The sequence below is a fragment of the Electrophorus electricus genome, chromosome 12, assembly GCF_041902795.1.
Source record: "Electrophorus electricus isolate QZ-2024a chromosome 12, ASM4190279v1, whole genome shotgun sequence".
Classification (NCBI taxonomy): domain Eukaryota; kingdom Metazoa; phylum Chordata; class Actinopteri; order Gymnotiformes; family Gymnotidae; genus Electrophorus; species Electrophorus electricus.
The window spans coordinates 5,461,409-5,487,725 of record NC_137508.1 but is presented as its reverse complement, the minus strand read 5'-3'; the positions used below and the strand labels follow the sequence as shown (position 1 = coordinate 5,487,725).

General features: G+C 38.6%; 2 protein-coding genes across 12 annotated transcripts; one reads left to right on the top strand and one right to left on the bottom strand.

The window, feature by feature from the left end:
• The first annotated feature begins 232 nt into the window (after positions 1-232).
• mcmbp (minichromosome maintenance complex binding protein) lies at positions 233-7,927 on the top strand. 5 transcript variants are annotated; one of them, XM_081724668.1, is made up of 16 exons: positions 233-416; positions 798-883; positions 1,205-1,345; positions 1,561-1,602; positions 1,800-1,890; positions 2,051-2,173; positions 2,354-2,508; positions 3,199-3,296; positions 3,409-3,575; positions 3,667-3,790; positions 4,349-4,466; positions 4,582-4,747; positions 5,947-6,080; positions 6,750-6,914; positions 7,309-7,397; positions 7,489-7,927. In XM_081724668.1, exons 1-16 carry the CDS (start codon positions 359-361, stop codon positions 7,613-7,615), a joined length of 1,884 nt encoding a protein of 627 aa, XP_081580794.1. In that variant the 5' UTR covers positions 233-358; the 3' UTR covers positions 7,616-7,927. The 5 variants fall into 5 exon arrangements, with proteins under 5 accessions (XP_081580794.1, XP_081580791.1, XP_081580792.1 ...); XM_081724665.1 differs by having other exon boundaries at positions 6,750-6,935; XM_081724666.1 differs by having other exon boundaries at positions 1,797-1,890.
• A 755-nt stretch (positions 7,928-8,682) lies between these two features.
• inpp5f (inositol polyphosphate-5-phosphatase F) lies at positions 8,683-25,317 on the bottom strand. Of its 7 annotated transcripts, none has more exons than XM_081724659.1 (21): positions 24,818-25,317; positions 22,055-22,135; positions 21,051-21,187; positions 19,967-20,095; positions 19,514-19,762; positions 18,806-18,862; positions 18,496-18,694; positions 18,206-18,385; positions 17,925-17,992; positions 17,511-17,635; positions 17,028-17,105; positions 16,770-16,890; positions 16,514-16,642; positions 14,825-14,942; positions 14,502-14,700; positions 14,173-14,193; positions 13,696-13,767; positions 13,532-13,605; positions 13,274-13,402; positions 13,029-13,116; positions 8,683-12,891 (listed from the first exon to the last, which is right to left on the bottom strand). In XM_081724659.1, the coding sequence occupies exons 1-21, from the start codon at positions 24,912-24,914 to the stop codon at positions 11,733-11,735; spliced, it is 3,510 nt and encodes a 1,169-aa protein (XP_081580785.1). In that variant the 5' UTR covers positions 24,915-25,317; the 3' UTR covers positions 8,683-11,732. The 7 variants fall into 7 exon arrangements, 6 of the variants coding, with proteins under 6 accessions (XP_081580785.1, XP_081580787.1, XP_081580786.1 ...); XM_081724661.1 differs by having other exon boundaries at positions 19,595-19,762; XM_081724660.1 differs by lacking the exon at positions 14,173-14,193.
• Positions 25,318-26,317: the final 1,000 nt, after the last annotated feature.

Sequence of the window (26,317 nt, the reverse complement as noted above, 5' to 3'; positions counted from 1 at the left end):
TTGATATTTTATTAACTGGATTGTCATATCGTTTCTCATTTTGGGTTGATGCGTCAGGACAAAATATTCATTATGATATATTAATTATACTAGAATCTTTCGTTAGAACGTTACATTGCGGATAAATTGTGGATAAACCTCCACAGGGCACCCCCGGACTTTTATATTCGCCCAGACGCGTCAGCGAACCTGCGCCTTGTGTCACGTGATTAGTGTTAATGACGCAATTTTCCCGCCACCACGAATTGTGTGGCGTGAGCGAAGAGTTCGGGTTTGTAAAACTTGCTCGAAGTACTTGTGAACTGCATTATTTGTGCGACTGAATTACTTTTCACATTTCCAAGGCCTCTCTCTAGCTATGCCTTCAAGTGAAGATTGGATAAACAACCCACTGGGTGTTGTCGATGGTATTTTTGGTAAGAGGCAAGAGTCCGACACTAATTTAGCTGATAGTAATGCTTGGCGTCGGCTGAAGTCTACGGTTAGCTACCTAGGTTAGCTAGCTAGGCTAGTTAGTTCACTAGCTAACCATCTGCTTATTTCTGCCTTTATTTAATTTAATTTAAGCCGTTTAAGTGGCTAGTTTTGCTCGATTGCTCGATGTACTGTATGTTTCCTGATTAGCTAACTAACCTAACTGCCTTGTAGATTAGATATTTAGTAAGTGAGTTTAGCTATCTTAGCTAGCCAAAGCATTGTAGGTTTGAAACACACCCCCCCCCCCCCCCCCAAAAAAAAAAGACTGCGAGAAGGTGATGAAGTTGGTGACGTGACCGAGCTGTTGTGTTTCTCTACAGCACAGAGCAAGTTGAGTCCAGAATGGGAGAGAAAGGTGCTGGAGTACTTCAAAGAGAAACTGAAACTAAACGACGCCAAATCCTGGGTAATGGTTTTTTTTTTCCTGGGTTCTTGTGTGGTTTTATTTGTTGGCAATTATTTCCTGCCCACCATGCGGTAAATGGACGTAATTACAATTTTGCCATTTTACTGTCTGGCGCGAGCTTTCGTTAACATCCTATTATTTTCTTGACAATCTGCAAGCAAATGTTCGTTTACTCTGCATACCTTTTTATATGTGCTGCTATATAATAATGTTGAAGCGTGCTCAGTTTTGACTAGGTAGCTACTTTAACACACCTTGTGGTCAGATGTTTGGTATTTTGTATGTAGTCTGGTTGTCACTAGTGTATTTTATGATATTTAGGTTCCCTCCCTAAATGACGTTCCCTTACACTACTTGAAGCCCAACAGTCTGGTGAAGTTCCGGTGTATGGTCCAGGACATGTTTGATCCAGAATTTTTCATGGGGGCTTATGAGACAGTTGATCCCTCAACAAATTCAAAAGTGAGCAAGTGTGGTTATGATTTATGCTTTGTAATTGTGCATTAAAGTTATTTAAATGAGACCTTTTGGATGAGTTCATAAAATGCAGGTTGATTGTTTTTAGAGTAATAGTTTCAGCTGAATTTATCAAGGTATATGTTGTCAAAATGTTTAAGTACAAATTACATTGGTTGCTTTAATAACATTGCATTTTGCTCTTTGGGTCCAATTTTCAGGAGTTGAGATGTGGAAAGTATAAAGATGTTACTGACTGTGGGGTGAGTATAAAAAAACAAAACAAACAAACCCTGATATATATCTTTAAAGTGTTCTTTAGTTCAAGAAATGTGCTGTATAAATGTAACATTATTATTGTCATTATTATTACACTGCAATTTTGCCATTTGTCTTTTATTATTATTATTATTATTATTATTATTATTATAATGAGAATGAGCTTGTCAAATCCCAGCAGGTGGATTTCAACTCAAGGAACATTGTAACATCAGAGAGACAGACGTTCTATTGTGTCCCTATCCCAGGAGAATCTCAGTGGGTGAAGGAAATATCCTTTTGTTGAAAAATCTCTCAACCATTGGAACAATTATCAGAGCATAGTGCTTACATTATTTTAAAATTGAGGAAGTATTGTATAATGCCTAAATCCTTATGGCTATATGAAAAGTCATTTGCTTTTGGAAAGTTAATCCTTAACTCTTGAGAACAGTTATGCATGCTCAAGTCAAGCACGAGTGGTCCCTTCCACATCCTACACCCCACACAGACACAAACGTAGTTATGAAGAGGATGACGACATGGACATGCCGCATCAGAAGGAATCAAGCTCAGGTTATAGAACATTTTTATGTTTGTATGTCAAATGTGCATTTATTTTGACCATAATTGTCTAGAAAGGTAGGTTTCTGGAATATTCCATTGATTTGTCATTAGGATAGGCTAAATGTGAAACAAGAGTTTGTCTTAAATCAGGACATCATCTGAGCTGACATGCCCTTCTTCTCTTAATAGGACCTCAGAACCTACTTGATCCCCGTAGGAACGTGGACTCAAAACGGCTGGAGACAGAAGCTCCCTGTCAGAACGCTTCATCTTCTCACTGTTCATCTAACTTGGATCTCAACTTTCCCCTGCCTGGAGAAAGGGGCCCAGCCTGCCTGGTTAAAGTAGGTAACAGTTATTATATTTGTTTTATTTTATATTACAAAGATGTGATGTCATCAGGTATTCTTCAACTTTGGTGGAGGTTTCTGATTGCACAAGAGTTCTCATGAAGATTGGGCATTAAACTGTATCTATGCAGGAACAAAAATGAGCTTCACTACTTATCTAAATAGCTACAGCATAACAATTTATTAATTGCTGCTGTTAAACTTGGCAGCACTAGTATTATAGTAGTTAATACTGTTAGTTAATATAGTTAATATAGTAGCTACATTAGGTACTGGTATCTGCCTTTATCCCTCTAAAATGCATCTTTTGGTTTACTGTGAACATCCCGACTGATCTCAGATATTCTGTATGAGTGTTCTGTGGGTGTTTGGGGGTAATGTGACATTCATGTAATCTAACAGATATTTTTATATGCAAGGACTTTTACCATGTCACAGCAAGCATTTACCAGTGTGTTCTTAAATATATTGTATATTAGTCACAAGATTAGCATTCTAGATGTAGCAATGTAGTTTGGTTTGTTTTCATAATGTACAGCACTAATCAGAATATAATACAACAGTTTCAGATCATTACAGACTTATTCTAAAGCCTTTTTCCAGCCCGACAGATGAGCCTTTTTCCGTTGAGCTGGGGAAGTACTGGTTCCCTATTTATATTCTCCATCTTTGTAACACTGGCAGGTGTATGAGGAGTGGGACAGCTTCAGACTCAATGATATGCTGGAGGTCTTCGGTGTTCTCTCAGTGGACCCTGCACTGAGCTTTATAGCTGATGACAAGTATGTTTGTTTGTTTTTTTTCTTTGTTTGTTTGGACAGTTGTATTTATAGACCTTGTCACTTTTCATGTCTTTAAAAGAGATGTTCCCTGAAAGAAGTTGCCTGTTTCCAGGGAGGTGTCGTCTCTGTTGGATCCAACAGACACCATGGAAACTGCGGAGGAGCAGAGAGCCCACAGTCCACCTGCATCTCTTGTACCTCGGCTGCACGTGCTGTATGCCCAGCCCCTACAGCACAACAACCCACTTCTGCCCTCTGCTATATCAGAGGACAAAGCATGTAAGATGTCATAATTCGCGTTCTGGTCTGCTCGCTGTAGTACACGTGTACATGTATCAGTCAGCTGCTTTGTGTGTGTGTGTGTCCTCAGTTTTAAGCGGTTTTCTGAGTGAGTTGAACTCAGTCAGAGGCGAGCTGCTCACATACCTCACACACGTCTTGCTGGGAGACGCGCTGGCAGCAGAATATCTCATCCTCCACCTCATCTCCAGCGTGTGAGTGGATTAAAACACCCCCAGGACTGTCTCACCTCATGACTGGGTCCCAAAAAAATATCCTCCTTCATGTTTTTCTTTATTGGAAAATGTTCACGCAGCAGGGAATGGGAGGGTGTGTAGTCGGGCGTGAGATGAAGATACGTGCTGTCTACACTAGAGAGTGAGAAACCAGTGACTACGTGTGAAGTCTATGCTGCATCGTTCTCGTCCTTGTCTTTCTCAAAGTCTGACTTCAAGTTCACTTACTTCGAAAGTGGTCTGCTTTCAGAATAGTCATAGGCGTCAGTATTGAAGTTATTGACAGTATTGACATTAGCTGCAGCAAATTAATTTTAGTTATTGATTTAATTGCTGTAGATATGAGTTTTTATTCATTCAGTAAGCAGTAGATATGGGGATGTTTGTTTTATGAGTTTTGTAGTGCATAGACTTCAGGAAAAAGTATCACATTCATGCTGTGTAGGATTGTTTATATCAAACATGATGGGTAAATAATATGGGTAAGTCTGTAATAACTGGTTCCTACCCTCATATGGAATTCATATACCCATGTAGGTATGCCCGCCGAGATGTTCTCCCCCTGGGCAAATTTACCCTTAATATTAGTGGCTGCCCACACAACTCTTCATACACTGAACAGCTTTGCCAGATCATCCAACATCTTATGCCATCTGTGAGTGCTCCAGGATAATTTCATACATGGATGGCCAGCGTATTTGTTCTCTGACTAAATTAAAGCTCCAGCACAGAAATAAGTTTCCCCTTTTGTTATGTTGTGGTCTGCCTAGTCATACCGGCTGTGCATGAGTCTCCACAACATGAATAACCTGCCAATGGTGCCCAGGAAAGACTACACAGCCAACCGACTGGTGGGTGGGATTCTCCAGCTGGCTAGCAACACTTCTCTGTTTCTCGACGAGACGCAGCTTGAGCAAGGCCAACTGGACGCTACAGGTCGGAGCACTGCGTCATACTTTTAATGCTAATTAAATCACTGTAAGATTTCCTGATGCATTGGAGGAGTTTAAAAATTCAGCTCCATAATTTGTCTAATTACGTTCCATAATTCCATCTAGAATCTTCGATTATCAGAGGTATGGGTGTTTGTTTGTTTGTTTTGTTTGTTTGTTTAAACTGTTTTTAAATGCTCAAGCAACACCATTACATCCTGACTGCTATTACTTAAATAGATCAGATAAAATTCTGTGACTGTCCTGTGCTCTGTATTCAGCAACTAAAAACCTCTTCACAGTCTGATCGGAATAACTAGTCAGGCAACATCTCTGCATGCAGACAACCCTGTATGCAGCACATAGAAGGGTGGGTTAAGTGGTAAGCATGTGGGTCTTTGAACTGAGCGGCTTTAGAGAAAGGATTGGATGGAGAGTGGAGGGTTGAAGGAAAGCGAGGACTCCTTCACTAGCTGGTGAATCTGGTGGAGGAAGAATTGAGAAAATTGCTCACCACTGCCTTAATGTGTGAAAATCCCTGGATTGGAACAAATGGCCATCTCAGTCTTGCACAAAAATGTTTCTTTTATCATTAAAGGTTTTAATGACACTGAGAACTGTGGAAGCAGTATGGGAAACTTGAGGTTATGCAAATATATTTTTATGCAGTTTTTAATATACAACTATTTTTGTTGGGGGTTTTTTTTACATCAAAAAGTAAAGTGGTGTTACAAAATAAAGCTACTACTAGTATATAACACTTTTAAAAAAAACTTTATAAAGTAGTAGCAGTCAGATCTGTCAATTAAACAATTATCTGATTCCCATAAAATCTAGAGATAATTAAATAAAAAGGGGTAAGATGAATGTAAGCATCACCAAACGAGTGTATGGCAGGGTGAAACATAAATGTATGTATCTTAGTGCATAGATATAACCGTATAATCTCACATGTATTAATATTTTAAGCATCAACAGTGGAAGCAACTCCATTTAAAAAAAAATTACCTTCTATAGTTAGCATTTCTTGTGGATGCCTTGTAAATTCCAGGCTTTCTTTGCATGTCTCTTAATGCTATCTTAATCTACCTTTAGTTAGGCAGTCATTGTTCAGCAGGCTATATCAGTAGGCCAGTGAGCATATACTGTACCTCCTCTAAGTGTTGTGTATGCTACATGAACCCCTACGTGTTTTTGTTGTAGGCGTGCGGAACATTACTGCACTGGGAAACTTGATCTCTTGGCAGAAGGTTGATTATGACTTCAGCTACCACCAGATGGAATTCCCCTGCAATATTAACGTGCTCATCGCGTCCGAGGGCCGCTCGCTCCTCCCGGTAAGGACAGCAGCTCTACTTCTTTCTCCTTGTCGCACACTTCTGCATTCAGGCACTTTTGGATGCCAGAGGGTGAATTTGGAAGGAGAGGGCCCTTTATTATCCGTCAGGTGCCAGTGTGTTTGGGTTCGGCACCGCTCTCAGGCCGGCATGCGCGCTACTGCCTCTTTCCCTTGGGTGGCTGAAGAGATGGCGTGATTATTTCTGCTCCGCTCCACGGAGGTCTCGTCAGGTTCTCTCCTGGGCACTCTCCGCAGCCTCGAACTGATGCTGACAGCCTGTGGAATGTGCTGTGCTATTCCTGTGTGTTGGCTCATGGGTTACCATGGCTGCAACTGCACTACAAGGACATAGGAGAGCAAAAGGCCAGGGCAGACTACCCATATAATGACAAAGAAAGCAGTGTAGACTTGACGAACCACGGTTTACGAAAAGACCATTTATTCTGAGGTGGATCTAATTTGCTTTTAGCCTAGTATGTAAACAAAATGTGGCTCCAGTTTGTCACTGTTTTGTGCTCCTGTACTTCTCCCATAATTTAACCCAGCATTTCTAATAAACAGCTGGGAAATTCTGCATAACCCAAAGGCACATTCGACACATGATCTGTGAAGGACGTCATTTGCTTGTGCTTGTTTTAGCTCAGTAATCTGTCCTCTACATGTGCAGTGTGACAGCCAGGTGCACTTGCGGCCCACCGTGAGCCCACCCAACGTGGAGGAGTACCTCAAGGCCATCCAGCTAGCACAACTTCCATCCCACCTCAACAAGTATCGGGTATATCTCACAGTGGCTCGCTTGCTGGACTATAGCATCTCCGAGCAGGTCACTAAGGTCAGCAAGGGTGCTTCTAGGGTGGGGTTTTTTTTGTTGTTTGTTTGTTTTCAGACTGGGTCTGTTATCTTCAAGCTTTTCCCAAAAAGGTTAATATTGCTCATTTAAAGCAGATGTGACTTAAGCTTTTGCTAATACGATGAGTCTGTAATTTCCCCATCGACTTTCTGTTGGCCATATACTTGGGCATTTTTCTTTGTTTTTTATTTATTTATTTTTACTTACAGCTAATATGTGATCACACTTGATGTGATGTCACACATTGAGAGTGGGCATTAGAGTAGGCTTTATTTTATTGCCAAAATGGAACAAAGGATTCTTTTGCTACATTGTCCCAGTTCATCAGCACAACCCACCAAGTTGACCTTTTTTTGGTTCACTCTAACCTCTGTAGGCAGTGGAGGAGGACTTTGTTGAAATGCGCAAGGATAACCCTCAGAGCATCTCTGCCGAGGATCTGCACAGGATGCTGGTAGTTGCAAGGTTGGTTTGATTACTTTAGTGTACATGTCTTCTCTTGTTAACTCAAAGTCCTTAGTGCATGACTACTAACCGGTGTTCATTCGGCCTCCAGATTGCTTTCTTTAAGCTATGGACAGACAACTCTTTCAAGAGATGGTTGGATTAAAGCCAAGCAATTGGAGATGGTGCGAACTAGCCGGACACAGCAGCAGGAATGTGTGAATGGCAATGAGCCTTAAACTAGTCTACTTTTGAACATTATACATTCAGAGTTACAAGTTTGTCAACTGCATAATAATTCAGGTTCCTTGTTAAATGTCTTTGTACAGCACTGAGGTTTTTTTACTTTACCATTTTAAAGGTGTGACCAAGAAAAGGAAATAAACTGGTATGTTTGAATAAATGTTTTTGATAAATCTCAACACGTGTACAGAAGACTTAAACTGATATGTAAAATACTTAATGTATAACACTCTTACTGTTAAAAGTTAACATCCTAGTTCAGCATCTTGGTGAATAAAAATTAAAGTTGATATCTGTGAAACTTTTTATGCTGCTTGTTTTTATAAAGTGCCTTCTGCATCCCAAGCACGTCAGCATGATCACCTTCCTCCTGCTGGCTCAGACTTCCTGTGCTTGGCAGGGTGAGCACTGCACTTCTCACCCAGCAGCTGAATGCCTGGAATGCACTGCAGTTCAGTCTGGTGGCGTGAGGCACGCCCTGCTGAGGAAGAGCCCACTCGTTTTCAGACACAAGTTTTATATGGCACCTCTGTGTTGCAGCTGCGTGAAGACTACCCTCAAACCCTGTGGTGCTCAGTTCTGTGTCTGAACTTGCAAGATCACACTTCTTGTAATATGTTATCTAGGATATGAGTTATTCAACTACATGTAATCTGACCTCTACAGTATGTTCAGAATTTCTTCAATATGCTATACATGTATGCATCCTGCTTTGGCATTCCCCTCTGCCTTCTGCTTTAGGCACCTAAATTCTTAATGCAGTGGTACTGGAATTTGACAGTGGTTCCCAATTTCACTCCTGGGGTCCTCGTGCCTGGCAACTTTTATGCTTTCATAAAACTCCTAATTCATTTTCTCAGGTAACTTAAATTCTTCCCAAGCCGAGACTGACACGTTAGAACGTGTAGGTGTAATACAGTGGGTCTGATTTAGAATCACTGCAATAAAGCTTAAAGTCTCTTAAAACTAAAGTAGCAGAAATGGAAGGGAAAAAAATTCATTTCTATTTCTATTATAACTGCTTAAAAACATACTTAAAGTACAAGAAATCCCCCAAACAAGATTCTTTTGACTTATTTACTGAAAAAAAACTCCCAAATGTGTCCCATAGCATTTTCAAATACAGCAGTTTTAGACATTTGCAATATTATTAGCAAACATTAAGACAATGAATAAGCTTAAGAATAAATAGGATACTAAATAATGCAATACAGTTCTAGATACAGTGGCTGGAAACATCTCAAACCCAGACAAGAGGATATAGATGGTGCTGGAAAGTGTGCTTAAATGTTGTGCAATAACTTAAGACTACAGGATCGAATAAAACAGTTTAAAGACAAAAATTCAGTTATCAGACATCTCAGTAAACAGACAAAGTTGTAATGGCAAATTAAAATGGTTTTCAAAGCACTTTCTGTAAAATAATGGTCCTTTTTTTCAGCAACTTCAGGAAAACAAAGTAGAAAGGTACAAGTCTTTAGGCATAGAAAATACAAAGAAATAAAAGGAAAAAGGATACAGTCAACACACCCAATACAAGAGGAATGTTTACACACACTAGGTGATATAGAAGACTGAAAAATGTTCTGTACCTATGCCTTGAATAAACGTTCTACGTTAGGTTCCAGTCCAGTGTATGCCATCTCAAATGGTTAAAAAAAATCCTTCAAACAAAAACCCATTTACCCAACATACATATAATTAAAACTATATTATAACCACTATATTAAAATCTTGATAGAACCAGTGTCAGCATGTACCAGAATGACGTACCCGCTATCAGATAGTGGGCGTCAAGTCTAATTGCATGGTTAGAAATTAACTTCTTTATACCTAGTACGCAGTTGTACAACACATGTAGCATTGAAACGAAAAACAAAATCAAACTTTACATGAAATACAGACCCATGTGCCTTACTGTGAAATTCTCCAACTTCAGCCTTGAGCTGACCATGTCTTGAGCTGGCCGTTGATCATGTCAATCCCATGTAAGATTTATTCCAGACTGATTGAGTACACAATCTTCAAAACCAGATTATGCTATGATATATGGCATTGGAATGCTATAAATCAGGAATCATCTACCAGAACTTCAGGCCTCTTTCAGGTTCAGTTTTAAGTTAATGATGCTATATCCTCTTATCCTCAACATGCAGGTTTATAAATGCAGAACTCTCCTCAGCCAAATTCCCAATGAGTTTTCTGTAAAGAATATTTCTCTTCAGTTAAGATATGATTTTCCATTCTCATTTGCAGTCTACACAATCATAAGCATTACTGGTTCCCAGTGTGGAGCAACAGACAATCTTAAAATGTATTTTCAGGTTTTAAAGTCTTCATTGTCTTGGTTCTCCAAATCTGACAAATCTGAGCTAGAAAGACAGAATTTACATGCACCAATGATTAAACTGGATTTTCAAGTAAAATAGTAACATATGAGGGTTTTGAGGTAAAGTACCCTCAAACAACCCTCTAATATCTGTTTTCAAATCAAGTAACCCACACTAATGGTTAGATCTGAAGCCTGAGCACTGAAACACCAATGAACATATTGATGTGGTATAATTCTGAATGTAATACCCAGAAATAACAACTTAGATTTATTACGACGGTAGACTTCTCAAAAATACCTGCATTTAAGACTCTGATAAGGCTTACTCTTAATACTTAAGAGAGCAAAAAGCATTTTCAGTGTTTGTTTTTAATGGCCTGGGGTTTTGCACCTTACCTACATCAAATAACAGCTGAAGAAACTACGGTGTTAAATGTTCATATATATCCGATAAAATTCTTATTTGCCTATAAAGACTATTTTAAATAGATTTACATGCTCAAATACCAAAATGTTTTTAACCACAAATACTTCAGCAGCCATTTGATGCAGGTCCTTGCAAACAGCTTTTACCCCTTTGGATGAATATTTAACAAAGGGATGTTTTAAATAAATAGACTGACCATATTTCTAGTACCTCACATTTCTATGAAAAAATAACCAGGTTACTTGTATCTATGTCACTTGTTTAAAAAAAAAAAAAAAAGGATATGTCTAATTTGATAATATATCCCCTAAGTAAATATAATGTGAAAAGATTAAAGCTATATTAAAGTAATAGTTTTACAATATTACTATGTTGCTGCTGATTATGGTTTGTCACAATGCAAGAATTAAAATGCATGAAGTGACTCATATTTAGCACTGCACAATATCATTCAACACATGGTAGAAAGAAAGCCAATTTTCCCAGCCTGTAACCTAGTATGAGCATTTGCTTATTAGTTACATTACACTTTATACTAAATATGACTAATAGTTTTAGTAGTGTCTTAATGATTCATATTTTAATTAAAACTATACATATTCTACCTTTCTAATTCAATTGCATATGTATAAAGAAATGTCAGTCATGACACGAGTGCATTAAAGTGTCTGTTGGAACAGGTATCTTTCTAATCACCATAACAAATGTATGTAAATAGATTTTCCTGTCTAAATATATTAAATGAAGGGCTTAAATTCAAAGGACTGATTCAGTACTTTTATAATATTCTAATTACATACCGGACAATATTATTTAGCCTTAGACTGTACTACTTTGGTATACATTTCTATTGACATACACCACAACAGATAATCATTTGACTATATGTGACTTTTTTTTAAACTTTACTTTTTCTGCTGCCTACCACTGAGCTGCCAACTGAATAGATGTTAGAATCTGGCTTTGTAGTAAGTTTCGGCTACAGCTACAACACTCAATAGACGCAAAGAAGGGCACTGTACATCCGAAGTCACACATAACAAAACTACATCATGTCTCTTGACATGCAATAAAACTTGCTTGTCTCAATCCACCTATGATTTACCAATTTCTAGACATGCAAAACCAGTAATGTATGAATGTTAAGATCTTTAGTCAAAATAAGGGCATGGCTAGGTTCAGCTTAAGTGTACTACATACTATACAACACTAGCTGTAAAATGAGCTAACTAGAAGAGTAACGAGGAGCTGGGATGCTATTTGACTATGCGTTTTGTGCAAGCTTCTGCTTCTGCTACTGTGTTGTAGTCACATTCAACACTAAAAATATATCCGCCCAAGGCAAATGTCCATTCTATATCTGAATGATTCTAGTCTGGCACTGTGCAAACATTGCTCGCAATTCACCCTCCTGAGCTGCATTGACAGCTTCTGGTTCTGGACTTTTCTGAACTTTTGCCACAGCAAAGTTGATACCTTGGGTGAGTCCAGCCTGGGTCATGCTAGCCACTTGGACCATCGAGCTTTTGATCTTAGCAAAGGGGGACACCACCCGACTTCCACTGCCATCTGCTGGAGAAGGCCCTAGGCTGCTTTCTACATGGGAACCAAGGCTTTTCTGTGAGCTACATGATGCTGTGGATCCTGGGGGCTGGACGGTGAGGTTTCCCCCTGGGACTGAAGGCTCCACATCAAGCTGAGATGGACGAGGGGGCTGCTGCTGCAGCTGCTGCTGAGTGTTTGAAGGCTCTGACTTTGTGTCTGAAGTTGATGAGCGTTCAGGACACTGGGGCATTCGTGGGTTTGATGGCAGCCTTGGTTGTTCCTCAAACACCTCTATTGGCTTAGTCTGGGCATCCTGGACAAACTGGTGGCAATAGGCATCAATAGGTGTTCCAAAGTCAATCAAAATAGCTTCCTCTGCTTCTGAGGCTTCCTCAGGGGACTGGGCGTTTTGGGCAACTTCTGACAAAATGTCTCCTACTTTGTTCTCACAGCCTGTGATACGAATGACAGAGGGCACAACAAGCTCGACACTTCCGACAGACTGCGAACGGCTACCACGTCGAGGTGCCGATGCCACGATGCCGCAACTGGGGAGCACATAATCTATGTTTTCCAGGGAGCCTGCATGTGGCTGCTCATCTGAGTTGTAGGAGTCAGAGTCAGAGGAAATCTCGAGGTCTGAGTGGTCATCACAAAGGTCTTTAATGCCTACAGAGCCTTGGTTGCCATCGGATGTCTCCAAACTGCTGTCTGATTTCCATAGGTTTACCCGCAGGTTGGGCTTTAGGAAGTTCACTTTCACCTCTGGCCTGGAGAAGGTGCCAAGTTTACCAAGGGGCTTGAAATTTCCAATGTTAACATTAGTTTTTGTCTGCTTTACTTTCTGATTTAAGGATGAGAACTTGTTCATCAGGAAGCTTTTGCCCTGAGTTAAACTTGAGCCAAGGATTTGCTCAGTGGATTTTCCTTGAATGCCCATGATGTCTTCATGTGGTTTGCTGTGCTTCCTGAGAAAGACAAGTAAAAATAATGTGTAGGATCCATGTCTCCCCTCAATGCCACTACCTGTGAGGATGTTTAGATTTATATCCATATGTTGCTTAAATTTACCCCAGAACTATTTTAGAGACAAAAACATCCTTACCTTTCCAATTTCTTTTCTATTACTGGCAAGTCAAGTCCCATTGCTATCTTTGTTATGCGAAGCATTTCTGCTATGCACTGCAGAGTGTCTGTAATATAATGCATTAAATACATCTTAGAAAATTAATGTTTATTCCAAATGCAATAATCGCAATAGATTTCATCAAAATAATAAAATGCAGCTGTCATCACAAGTTGTGACATTATCAAGTCTTCATCAGGCACCAACACATCATACTCTTGTACCTTTCCCATCATCCTCTGGGTTCCGTGTAACAGCCCGCAAGGTGTGGAAATAACCACTTGTATCTCCATTTCTATAATGCAGTCGCATGCAGCAGTACTTAGGCTTGCCAAACAGAGTGGGCTCTGGACCTTAAAGACAAATATATCACAATCACTGTAAGATCAGTACAATGGCCATGATCCTGTTAAATAAATGACAGGAATTCATGTGAATCCACACAAGAATCCTACATGCTTCCTCCTCCCATAAACCCATACCTATTTCAATCTTTTCCAAACCTTCCAAACTGAGTCGCTGGTACTGATTAACTTTATCTGCCTCTTCATCATAGCTGAAAAGAAAAAGAAAAGATTAACAATATAAAGAAATCATATAAAGAGTAATATAGTCCTGAATGATCAAAGAAAAATTAAGCACTTACTAAGCAACATAATATGCACAGTTAGACAGCAGTAACAGAACATCCACATCTTTGTGTGTCGCATCAATAAGGCTGTTGAGGAACAAGGGGAAAGATGTGAGAAAAATGAGAACCAAATGAGACTTTTTTTCATAAAATGACAGATGAATGAAATCATTAGAAATGTAGAAATCTGTTTCATAACTCACAATGTAAAGCCAAACGAACCCATTAAAACCACATTCTGACAGGAGATACATTTCATGAATGGATGTGTTGTATTATTGTATATTGTGTGTAAAAAAAAAAATCAGTTGCGTGTAAATCTCATGTCATAATATGGGACAACCATAAGAATACAAGAAATTCTAACCAACCAGACCAAGAGATGATAGGCTTACCATTTACTTTTCACCATCATTAAGCCCAATTAGATGAGAAAATACAACCTCCTCACCCAAAACAGTTGTTAAAATACAAATACTTGAGTTCAAGTACCTTTGTACCCTTGGCAATACACTGGAAGAGGAAGAAAGTGTATTCACATTGACATTATGTACAGTACAGATTCCTTCAGGGTCAGTCTGTGGTCAAACTTATGCAAATTAAAGATTTCACATTATTATTGACCCATCTGTGGACAAACATCATCAATGAGTTTATACATGAGCTTAGAACAGTGACTTTTGTTAGGCAATCTTCCATGGTTCAGCAACTCTTCTCTTAACTCCTCAATTGTTCTAGTTTGCTGGGCTAAGAATGCAAAAACAATGATGAGCATCCCTGAACACTGTCTGAAAAAGGAAGTGTTTTTGACACAGTCTTACCTGGGGTCGCAGTCAATGAGGGCCCAGCCACCATGGAACTTTTCATCTTCTGGTAGCAGAAGCTGCATGTATGTCTGTAGCAGGAAGCTGACCTGTTCCTGTGCTCCTTTCTGGCTCTCCTTCTCTTTCTCCTCATGCTCCTTCTCTTTGCTGAAAATGGAATACAGGTCCTCAGTTACAGGGAGGCCCATCATGAGGTCTATGGGGAACAGAAACGGGGTGCTGAGGTTAAAAATCAAGCATGGCTGAAAAAGCACAGTATTCTTCAATGTCCACATTTATACCAGCAAAACCAATAACTTGCAGTATATTTTTATCCTCACCAATGACAGCCTGTCGGTATGCATCACGGAAGCGGTTCAAATAGTAGCGGTTAGCTGAGTTCACACCATCTTTCATCACTCCAGCCAGTTTCCGCTCCCCTGTTCGTGTGAAGTCCCCCTATGCAGTAATTTTAACACAACAATACCACAAAGCTAAACTACCATTGCCTACTCATCACTGCTTTCACAAAGAATGAAAGGCAAATCGCTGGTAATGCAAGCTTTAACTCCACAGGCTTTCAAAAACACCATTTACCATTCAACATCAAAATGCTCCTAAAATATATATCCTTTTAATATAGTGTATTGAAATGTAAAAACTGTTACCTTCATATACAAGGCAAGAGTGTGCTACACTGGAGTCAAATATGCATTAAAAACAGGTAAATAAACAACGGCTTTTCATAACAAGTCAATGATAAACGTGTGACTGACTGAGTAGACAACAGAACTTTTGTGGCCAGGACTTTTAAGTTCTTGTTTTAAGCTTGTTTCACTTCCACAAATGATCTACATTTACCTTTAGCAAATCTTCAAAGACATGCGCAACTTTGGTTTATATCTGGTGTGTAACCATTTGCCTTTTTTTATAATGAAGCAAATTATTTTTTCTTAAAACTTATTCTGACCTTAAAACAAAGTCTAGAATGAGCTTAGGATAAGGGCCTTTACAGAAAATGCGTGTGTATGTGATACAACCACTAAAATAACTGGCATAAAAGGATTCATTGTCATCACCTATTCCTTCTCATGCATCACTGTAGGAGTTGTCTACTGTATTACTTGTAAGAGATATAATCAGCTTTATATTGGAGAATTCAACAGAAGGTTTGCTGGTTTGTTGAACACCTTCGCACCATCAGAATTAAGGACTTGTCGTCATTTCTGGTAGCAAGGCATTTTAATACTAATGGACATTGCATTAATGACATATGTTTGATATTGATCAGACTCTCTCCTCTTCTCTGTGTGTGTGTGTGTGTGTGTGTGTGTGTGTATATATATATATATATATATATATATATATATATATATATATATATATATATATATATATATATATATATATATATATATATATATATATATATATATATATATATTATATAATGTGTGTGTGTGTATATACACACACACACACACACACACACACACACACACACACACACACACACACACACACACACACACACACACACTCTCACAGAAGAGGAGAGAGTTTTTCTCTCTCTCAGACTGGTCCATCGTACTGCCAGATAGAGAAATGTGATTTGTCTATCAAGAGAAGAAGCTTCCGCTGCTCCAGAGTCTAGTGGCAGCATGCTTTACACCACTCCATCCAACACCTGGCATTATGTCTGTTGATGTAAGGCACGCAAGCAGCTGCTCAGCCATGGAAACCCATGCCATGAAGCTCCAGGAGCACAGGTTTTGTGCTGATGTTAATGCCAGGGGAGGTTTGGAACTCTGCAGTTATTGAGTCAGAAGAGCGTTGGCAACTTTTATGCAATAAGCACCTCAGAACTTGTAAACTCTGCTATGTAACTTTATGTAGCTCAATTGCTGTACTTCCTATACACTTCCATAATACTCTTAACAGTTATTAATATATACACATACACGCAAATACTGTATAAACCTGAGGACTGGTATCCTCAAAAACCCATTTACATCTTCATTGAGAATTACCTTTAGGGCAGCTGTGCCGGCATACTGCCGGCTGATGGTATCACCGTTATTAGCCCACATCACTTGGTAGATCCTGTAACATTTGAGGGGCAGTGGCTGTTCAGGGGGCATCACTCCCAATTTCTTCAACTAAAAGGGAATCCAAATACTTTAAACTAAGAAACATGTTGAAAACACCGATGTTTACAACAGTTACAAGTATAATTCTGCACACACTGCATTTGTTTGACCTTCATTTGACAGTAGATCTGCATACCTGCTTTTCCATGACTACACGGGCGATAGCAGCTTGTACTACGTTGGTCCGATCCAGGCAATCCATGCAGTTGACCCGGAAAATGCCCTCCTGTGTACAGATAACTCCAGCTTGATCCACCCTATTAGAAAAACACCAGGCTTTACATTATATGCTTTTTGTTAAACACTCGTTACATTAAAAACACTTCAGCTCTGTAAGACAGGCATATAGTGGTTGTGCGCAGAGGGTTTTAGGGTATTAGGCCAGAGCACTGACCAGCCCCATCGCATGTCTGTGATGATGTCAGAGATGGCGTCAGTGAGCGTCTGTACATTCTCAAACTTCATCCCCCGACTGAGAAAAAAGCCAAATTACCATTTGGTCATTTATCTAAACAAACCCTTTAAATGCGACCTTCATCTGAAGACCATCTTAATCTGTTTCAGAATGCTCAAATCTACATTAAATTACCAAAAAGATTACAGCATCTGAATATTACTGCTCAGTGGAAGTGCATAAGTCCATACATTTTGCCATGTGACCTTGCTATGAATATTCAGTTTAATGTAGATTGATAGTTACAAGTATAATTAAATTATCTAATTTTTTTCATTATTAGCAAATATTTATCTTATCATCAGTTTGATATGCTGTTTTTTTTCTTTCTTTTTTAAAATTTTGGTTAGATTCCTACATATGACTTTTGTAAAAAACAGCCAAAACACTGCAACATATGTACAAACATAACATTCTGCTCACCAATGCTCATGGAAGTCAAATGAGACATATGTTAAGTTGGGGTTGTTGTAGAGCAACACTTGTTTAAGGTACGCATCACCCATCACCTTCTCGCGTCCATTTTGGTCCACAAGATTAATGATGACCTAGTAAAAGAAATGGAGCATTAAAAAGGTTTAATTACATTGTTTCTTTACATCATCGCTGTATGTAAACAATGTAATAAAAAACCTCATGTGTTTACTCATAACAGAGCAATATAAATTATTTACTTAAAACATTCAAAAAAAAAATTTAATTGTTATCTTTGTCTCTTACCCTCCTTAATGCTTTCAGAAACATAAACAAATGTCTTGGAATGTAACAGCATTATTTCATACAGTTTAATTTCAGCATATCACAACAATAAGTTTAAGATTTTCCAGCAAATCATACCTGCTTCTGATAAATCTTAAGTTGCTGGTTAAAGTGCAGAGCAAAACAGGAAGTGGTTTCTTTGTCTCCTGCAAAATAATTAACAGAAATAAATCAAAACAAAAGTTACTCAAACATTATTGTGCAAATCATTTCTTAAGTCTATGGCAATACAACAAAAACAGCCAATTCCATCCAAATGTGAAAAGATGACGCTCATGGACCAATCTAAAGTGTTTCACTCATTTTATTATCTCTCTACTTTCGCGGTGGGGCTATTTACTAAATGGTCCACTTCCTACCTTTCTCTATACGAGGTCTGGGATTGTAGCGGTACCCAGCTTGGCTCCAAAATACAGGGATGGACCCTCGTGTCTGCACAAAGGACAGTGTGTGGCTGTGCACATGGATTAGCTGCTCCGTCTCCACATAGTTGGCCACATTTCCATCGGTGTCCACTCCTCTCCGCTTGTAGCGCATGCCTTTGATTGGAAAGCTACGATTACATGTGATCACCTTACAGTCCTAAATGGACCCAGGATCATCAAGAACACCAGGTCTCAGAAACACACTTAGAAACCTCATGTTTTACCAGCACGGTGACGGCTGCGTCTTGAAATGAGAGCTACAGTGAAGCGCGGGTGGATGTCGTCCACACAAGTGTGCTCCTGTAGTGGAGTCTCTGGGCTGCTCTTCTCCTCATCTGAACACTCCCTATAGTTAACCACCAACTCCTCCACCTGCACGAAGCCTTGGATTATAGGGATTATCCAGAAGTCCACCTGAGGACCCTGAAAAACAGCCCATTCAAAGACTGACTTTCTTCTGTTCACTTCAACGGACTGATTCAAATAGTTACAAGAAAATTAAAAAGCATGCATTTATAATGTCCCGTTTTGCACCTGCAGGTCAAGCAGGTCCTGTATCATGTGTTTGTTCCAGAAGAACCTGTCATCCACCTGGAGAAATAGTAAAAATATAATCAATCATTCAGGCAATATGGATAAAATGAAAATTGTTCTAGCAGTCTCATCACCCCCCACTGGCAAGAGAACTAAATCTATTTTTCAAAAAATGCACTACAGGTTTATAAAGCATATCTTTAAGGTTGAATATGTACTTAAGTTTTTTCTTATTTGTTGTTAGTCTTTGGCAATTCCTACCAATCATCTAAAACTCCCTTATCGCTTGCTTCCTCCCAACCCGTATAGCCAGCCATACAACATTGCCAGGCAGCTGTCCATAACCCCATATGCTGGGAGGAACAAAGTTTTCCTTCCCACCAGATGGGAGCATGACCCATATACTGCTGAATCATGCTTAGGTCTCTGGCATAGACTACAACCTTCTCAGCCAGTTGGGCCACTCAGTAGCACTACTTTTCATTTAGATTATTTTAATTAAATGTAAAAAATTTTTTACTTGGCTACAACTTGAACAAACTATTTTACTTTTGACTCTTTTACAATGCCTGATCACATTATACTCACCACACCTTCAAGTACCTTCTACCTCAAAAATAGCTTTGCCATTTAAAGTCTCCTAACCTTTAGCAGTTAAGCCTACACTGCTCACAGATTGTCGGCAATTAATGAAAAATGAAAGGCAACCTGAATGCGTTTGCTCAGTACTCTTTTATCCAATGGCTTGTGAAACACACTGACATTCTCTGAGCCAGGGCAGTCACTCACTCGTCTCCAGACCGGCAGATCTGACTTGTCTGAGGCTCCCTGCCTCTGGACAGTATTTGTAAGGTCATAAGTGTGGCTGTAGTAAAAGGAATCTGAGTCCATGAAGATCTTATACAGCTCATCACGCAGTCTCCTCTCCAAACGGTCCTTTTCTTTATTCTCTTTGACCTAAAAGGCACAGAATACAGGCTGTGAGAGAACATGAAAGTTCAAAAAAGTTCCCTTTTATGCAAGCAAAGGACAACGGACCAAATTGTATAACATTAATGCAAATGGTATCTGCAATCTTAGACTTCTTCAAATACATTTCTTAACAAGACATCTGTTTTCTCATTTACACAAGAACAGGGTACTTCAAAATTAGGCATCAACCTTTTTCTTTGTGGGACCACCAACATTAGACTTTATTTGACTGAGAGTCTTCAGCAAGAATTTAGAGTCATCTGGAGATTGAGCGATTTTCTCTGGTTTGTTGATCCCAAAGTGGTGCTTCTTACAAAGCTAGAAGAGAACAAAACAAACAGGATTACAATTCTACTGTCTACACCAGTATCTGTAAAGATGGTGGAGAGATTTATTTTTTCCCCATGCTCACTTAGCACATGGAACATAGCAAAGCCAAACAACATTAATATATTCATGCACATTGACTTAAAGATGGTAAGGGTGCACAAAAATTTGCCAACCTCAGTGAGAAATCCTTGTGCTTTTATGTCATGACCAGCTATGCTTAAGAGCAAAGCATATTTGATCCAAGGCTAATCTGAATATACTTAAAAGTTCTCAAATACAGAAATACCCACAATAATAAGAACTATCTACAGGCATGACTACCCTTTTAACTTATCAGAATAATCATTCTGTGGTATGTGCCCAAACACTAATTACCGACAAAATACCAGAAGAACGACTATTCCTGACAGGTCTCAGGCTGCTTCACTTACATGAGCAAACCAGCCCTTTCAATCCAAGAGGCTCCCCTGAGAGACTGACACCTTAGAAACATCTTGCTTCCTCTGGAGGACCTTTGAGACACACACACACTACCTCTCATCCTCTAAAAAACCTATCCTATATCACCTAGATGCTACTTCTAATCTGTGTATAATACAGATCAAGGGCATCTTTATCATTAGGGAAAGAAGGAAGAGTCTTGTGGGTTCTGAAAGAACCCAAAGGCTAATACTTTACAACATGAATAGTGAAAAATGAACATTGAAAAGCAACTTATGACCAAAAGGTTTGAATGTAGAGCTTAAAATATATAACTCAGGTCTAACTTTTATTTAGAAATAAAAAAATATATAGTGCCATAGGATATTGCAAGAAATGGAATGCAAGATGTAAACTATCAAACTGAAAAACAGAAAAAAGGGAAAGATTCTGCATAATGTAGAAAAAGAATTGCTTTATTTTAGCTTTGCAGAGAGCAAAGGAACTTGCCACTGTTCCTCACCTCTAATTCCAAATCCTGTGGTTCATCTTCTGAAAGTGGAATCACTGCTATCTTAGTGATCTTGTACACCTTGTGGTTTCCTGGCAACAAGCCCACCAGTGCTTTCTGGCGGATCAGAACTAGGCCCAGAGGAAGGTCTAAACAGGGAAGAGAAAAGAAAAGGGTGGGTCACAGCTAAAGATTTCCACACATTCCTCACACCATGACGGCACATTTCCCCGCTTACAGGGCGGAACTGCAGGCCAGCACCGATGAGTCACCCCTATGAGAAATGCTCTCACTTAAACCGATGACTACACTGACAATTAAATTTAATGCATTTTAAGACTTTAGAAAGCAAAGACCAGAAATTGTGTACAGAAAGAGGAAGAAAGCAATCAGCGACTCTCTTACCAGGGTAAACCACCTTGGACTCATTTAGAGAGTTCCAAACTCAAGTTATATCTACTTATACCGCATCTTTATTTTTACATTAGAACAAGAAAGGGAAATCAATTTAGATATGTGCAATTTAGAATTAACATTTGAATGTAATGGGTTAAATTTCACTTCTCAGAACATTTGTAATATGAAAGTGGGATGTGCAATTCCAGTGAACAAACGACTAGCATGCCTTTTTTTTCTCAAAATATAAAGTTAGAAATTCTAAGAAGCAAAAAGGTGATGGATTGAAAGAGCAAATCCTTGACTGAACTCTGAATACCAGATTTTAAGTCACCCTTCCAGTCCTTTTCTCAAAGTATTCCCCATTTTGTTTAGTGAATTGATTCAGTGCTGTAAACAAGGTGACCTGTACCAAAGTGCTTATGTAGGTGACTGCCTCCAATACAACCAACTGTCTAAAGACATTTTTCCATGATAGACTAATGAGTATGTGTTAATTAATAACGATAAACTTAAATAATTTTTCAATTCACGTTAGGTCCTTTTCTTCCTTTCACACTACTAAATCCATTTCACCTCCCCTTTCAGTTCCTTCGAAAACACACAAATGTTTAACTTACCGGCATGAAGCTGAATTTTCCCAATAATGCCCTCAACAAGTCCCAAACATATGGGGTTCCAAGCTAGTAGCAAGTCCGTTGCTGAAATAGTAAAAAGAAATAGGCAGTAGATGTGAAGAAAGCTACTACTGAAAATAAAAATTTAAGTCATACTACTCATAAATTTGCTACCAGAACCAAAATGAGGCACCAGAAATAAAACAATGTTCAGAAAACCTCTGATTTATGTCTAACAAATTGATAACCAAATTCTTAAAAATAGAGACTTTTTAATACATCTTGAAAGAGGTCTACAATTGTCTAAAGAAACTTGTGTTTCAAAGGGCCTAAGACAGAGTACATTTAATTTGCCTTTTCCACAATGTTGTTAATTCATGTTAATTAAACTTTAATTAATGTTAAGAAATGCTGATTACTTTCCAATGTTACAAAAATTCATAAGAGGGAATGCTTGTACCTGCATGTACAATGTCTTTTAAAAAGATATTCTAAGATCACTATAACTAGATCTCTATATACTGCAATTGTAGCAAACTTTTACCAGAGACATTTTTTATCCCCATGTACTTGGAACTGAATGGAAAAGAGTTTATTTAAAAGACACTCATGGGGCAAACAACTAGTATTGTAAACAAATGCATAAAAAACATAATATGAAACATTCCATGAAACAATGCATTTGTTAATTAAGATGCAAACCTCCTAACCCATTTTTCACATATGGGACTACTTTTCTCAGCGAAAAAGAAAAAAAAAATTGATCCATAAGAGAAAGTATTGAGAGTAGCTAGAACTTTGGTCTGAGAGAATCTCATCCACAACACTTGCAATTGTTATAGTCAAAGTCTTGAGAACTTTTGTTCTTGTTCCCATCTGCCTTTAAGATTTCCCTTTTAATTGTGGGTAATGATGAGTGAGTTTTTCTGTACTTTTCCAAGCAGAGGAAGATGTCAAAACTATTCTGTAGCATTACAGACGGCTGAAAAACAGAATATTCCTTTAAGTTCAACACTTGTTGGTCAAGTATAGAATTATATAGTCCTATGTTCATTTACAATATTGACTACATACCCTATTAGCTGCTCTTTTATGTATGTACTCAATACAAGTTGCTTTCTGATTTGTTCTAAGCACACAGAGATGCATCAAGAAATGTCTGCAGTTATACAGTTCATGACACTTCTTTAATTTCCTAGATAATATTAGCCCTGAAAATCCATTTAAACAGTTAATACAGAAGTTGCATCTGTGAGATGTTATCACACACGTTCCTTCTTTAATACAAGATCTGAAAGAACTAACACTCGCACCAAGGTACACAAAAAATAGGCTTTGTATGAATATATTAAGAATTGGCCCAAATAAGCTGGTGTCAATGAGCCATGCAAACATGGAAACCCTTTTCCAATTAAATAATGGAACAGTACTGCAACCCTAACCTTCTCAGCTTGGCTGCACACATGGCAAAGGCCAACTAAAGTACCATGGTCTATTCATTCACTTCCTAACAGGCCTTTGTCATAAGGTCCCCCTAGCAGTCATTTACAGGGGACTGATCAAACTCATAGTCATTATCATGGACACAACACTGTACAGCAACAGGTTCAAACATGCATACTGGGGGAAAAAACAAAAACAGTGCTACTTCACATATGGGAAATGAGTGGCCTTTCTTTAGTAAAAAAGAAACAAGAAGGTAGCCATCATCTTTGTGTGTGAACTTAGAAAATAATCATATTTAAGACAAAATGTGGAAAGTCCAAGTTTATATGAGGTTTTGAATAAGTTTGAATGCACTTTCTGACAAGTTTTGTAAAAGTACAGCTGTTCTTCCTGTATATTTATTTGCCCACAGTATGATCAAATTGAATTCAAGCATAATCTTAATTGCAGATTTATCCTGAGCATGTGAATAACCATCACTGCCAGGATATCCTGCCTCAAGCAAATTTTCAACTGTAAGCCTTGCACAGCCAAACAAACAAAAAAACCTCACTAGCAATGCAATGTTTGAAAATACATTTGGATAATTTCAGCTAATTTAATCGACGATGAATTCAATTACTAAACTCAAAAATAATTAATTTACTTCAGGAATGCAACTTACTGACTTATTGTTAAAAACACTAGGTTACAGCACAAACAACAATATTTATCTTGTTAATTACAGTAGCATGTGAAAAACGTCACTTTTACATTGCAGTAAAGTAGGTTAAATATATCCACGATAAAAAACAAATTGTAGTTAAGATGGCTTTGAACAGAATGGTGATTCGTAAAGTTGTAGTTATATAGCTAACCTAGCGTTAGCTAGCTAGCTAGCGTACATGTACTATTCAGATACGGGTTCCTATATTTATATTTTCGCTATAACACTTTAATAGCGAGCTCTTTCGCCCTTTCGCCTAGTTATAACACCAGACAGATGCTACCAAGCTCATGGATAGTCTACAACCTGCCTAATAACGTTTGCTTAGCTAGCTAACTCAATTTTGGGTCGACCTCCTCGGAACGTCTTGCACACGACTGAACACTGACCAAATGATATATGTTTGCAGTGTTTACATTTCCACCGCACAACTTTGTAGCTCACCTAGATAGCTAACGCTAGCTGCAGCTTACGTGCTGAAATATAGAGCTAGCTAGTTAGTTAAAACCTCAGACAAGTGTTAAAGGCATCTAGGTTAGCTAGACAAGTAGCTGGGTAGCGCTAGCCATTTAAATTAGGCTATATGAAAATCAGCCAAGCCGGAGTCAACTTACCGGGTCTCACGTTCATACAGCCGTCCTTCCTGCTGTACCACAACGCAACATCGCCATACTGAAGAATATAATGGTCTTTCGCCTGAAAAAGCTCCATTTCGACGCCCACCTAACTGAAAAACATATAGCTAGTTCACTATTCACCACTAATCAGACACCTAGCCAGGGTCGTAAGCTAGCTAGTTAGCGTCAAACCGCACCGTAAGAGGAGTACATCAGCCAGCAGGCGATGTAGCCGACTAGCTAACGTGTCCTAGTTACAACAGCTAAACACTTATTTAGACCATTTGGCAAAGATATCCGATTCACGCTCGCTGCTTAGTCTATTATAACGGCTTACTGAGCCTTGACATCGCGTTAATTTATTTCACGGGCTGACTATTAATCCGTTCGCCTCGCACAGACACCACGACGGAGACATCTCAATAACACCGGCAAAGCAAGCGACCTGTCCGGTCTTGCCGGACTTGCAGGCTACAACGTTTCCCAGCGTGAATGAAGGCGAGAGCACGACTGAGTCGGGTTCCTGCAGTAACAACACTACGTCACTCGTTCCGTCATTTAAAGGAGAAAGGTTGCTCTCTTACGCTTTTTTGATTCCATTATTTTTATCAAATACATTTTAGAAATGTTTTTATTTCATCTATTTAATTCATATATTGAATTTACTAACCATTTTTAGATTAAAAAACAGACATTTTCTAAACATAACACCTTTTATATGAATATTGTGAGAAATATTTTAGATATCAAATTATCAGACATGTCAGTATAGAATTTAAGACATTCATGATCAATGTTATTGAATGGTATTGATTAGCTGATCTTCAATTTATTATTATTATTATTAGTAGTAGTAGTAGTAGTAGTAGTAGTAGTAGTAGTAGTCGATATTGTTGTTGTAGCAGCAGTAATAATAGTATTTTATGTTGTATAGATTATCACCACAAAGTTTAAGTCAGTCAACCAGTCCTCGTCCTCAAGTTCCCCCAAGTTACACCCCTTTTCTTTGTTTAATGACACCTTAACTAATGCAACACCTAATTTCTGAGATTTAACTGGGTGCAGAGCAGATGAAACACTAAAATGTACCAGGACCAAATTGCTCTAATCACATAAATATATACTTATTATTACTAAGTATCTTGGCAAAGAAGGTATTATTAGTAGCTTGGGTATTGACCACATCTTCTATGGGAAGTCTCTTCTCTCTATATCGTTTTAACAAGTCCCAACCATCAAGAGTTATGCAATGATACCTGGATTTGGAATTGTCTCAAAGAAGAACAGTATGTCATCTTCAAATAACGGAGGCAGTAAATCCTTGTCATATTCATATATCATAGTGTTACTATTTAAGTGACTAGAGGAAAGCCAATGGCTCATATATGGAATATATTACCCTTCTCCAAAGGGTTGATTATCAGGTCTCTGAAAGACCATCATTATACTGATTTTTGTTATCCCGATGAGACAATTTCCTTCTCAAACCTTCATCAG

Coding starts and splice junctions, on each gene's coding strand:
- mcmbp (XM_081724664.1), top strand. CDS start 359: ATGCCTTCAAGTGAAGATTGGATAAACAACCCACTGGGTGTTGTCGAT. Junction 2,174..2,353: donor TCAGAAGGAATCAAGCTCAG/GTTATAGAACAT, acceptor TTCTCTTAATAG/GACCTCAGAACCTACTTGAT. Junction 3,791..4,348: donor CTCCACCTCATCTCCAGCGT/GTGAGTGGATTA, acceptor ATACCCATGTAG/GTATGCCCGCCGAGATGTTC.
- inpp5f (XM_081724659.1), bottom strand. CDS start 24,914: ATGGAGCTTTTTCAGGCGAAAGACCATTATATTCTTCAGTATGGCGAT. Junction 22,136..24,817: donor CTGTATGAACGTGAGACCCG/GTAAGTTGACTC, acceptor TTACTATTTCAG/CAACGGACTTGCTACTAGCT. Junction 14,701..14,824: donor ATACCGACAGGCTGTCATTG/GTGAGGATAAAA, acceptor TGTTCCCCATAG/ACCTCATGATGGGCCTCCCT.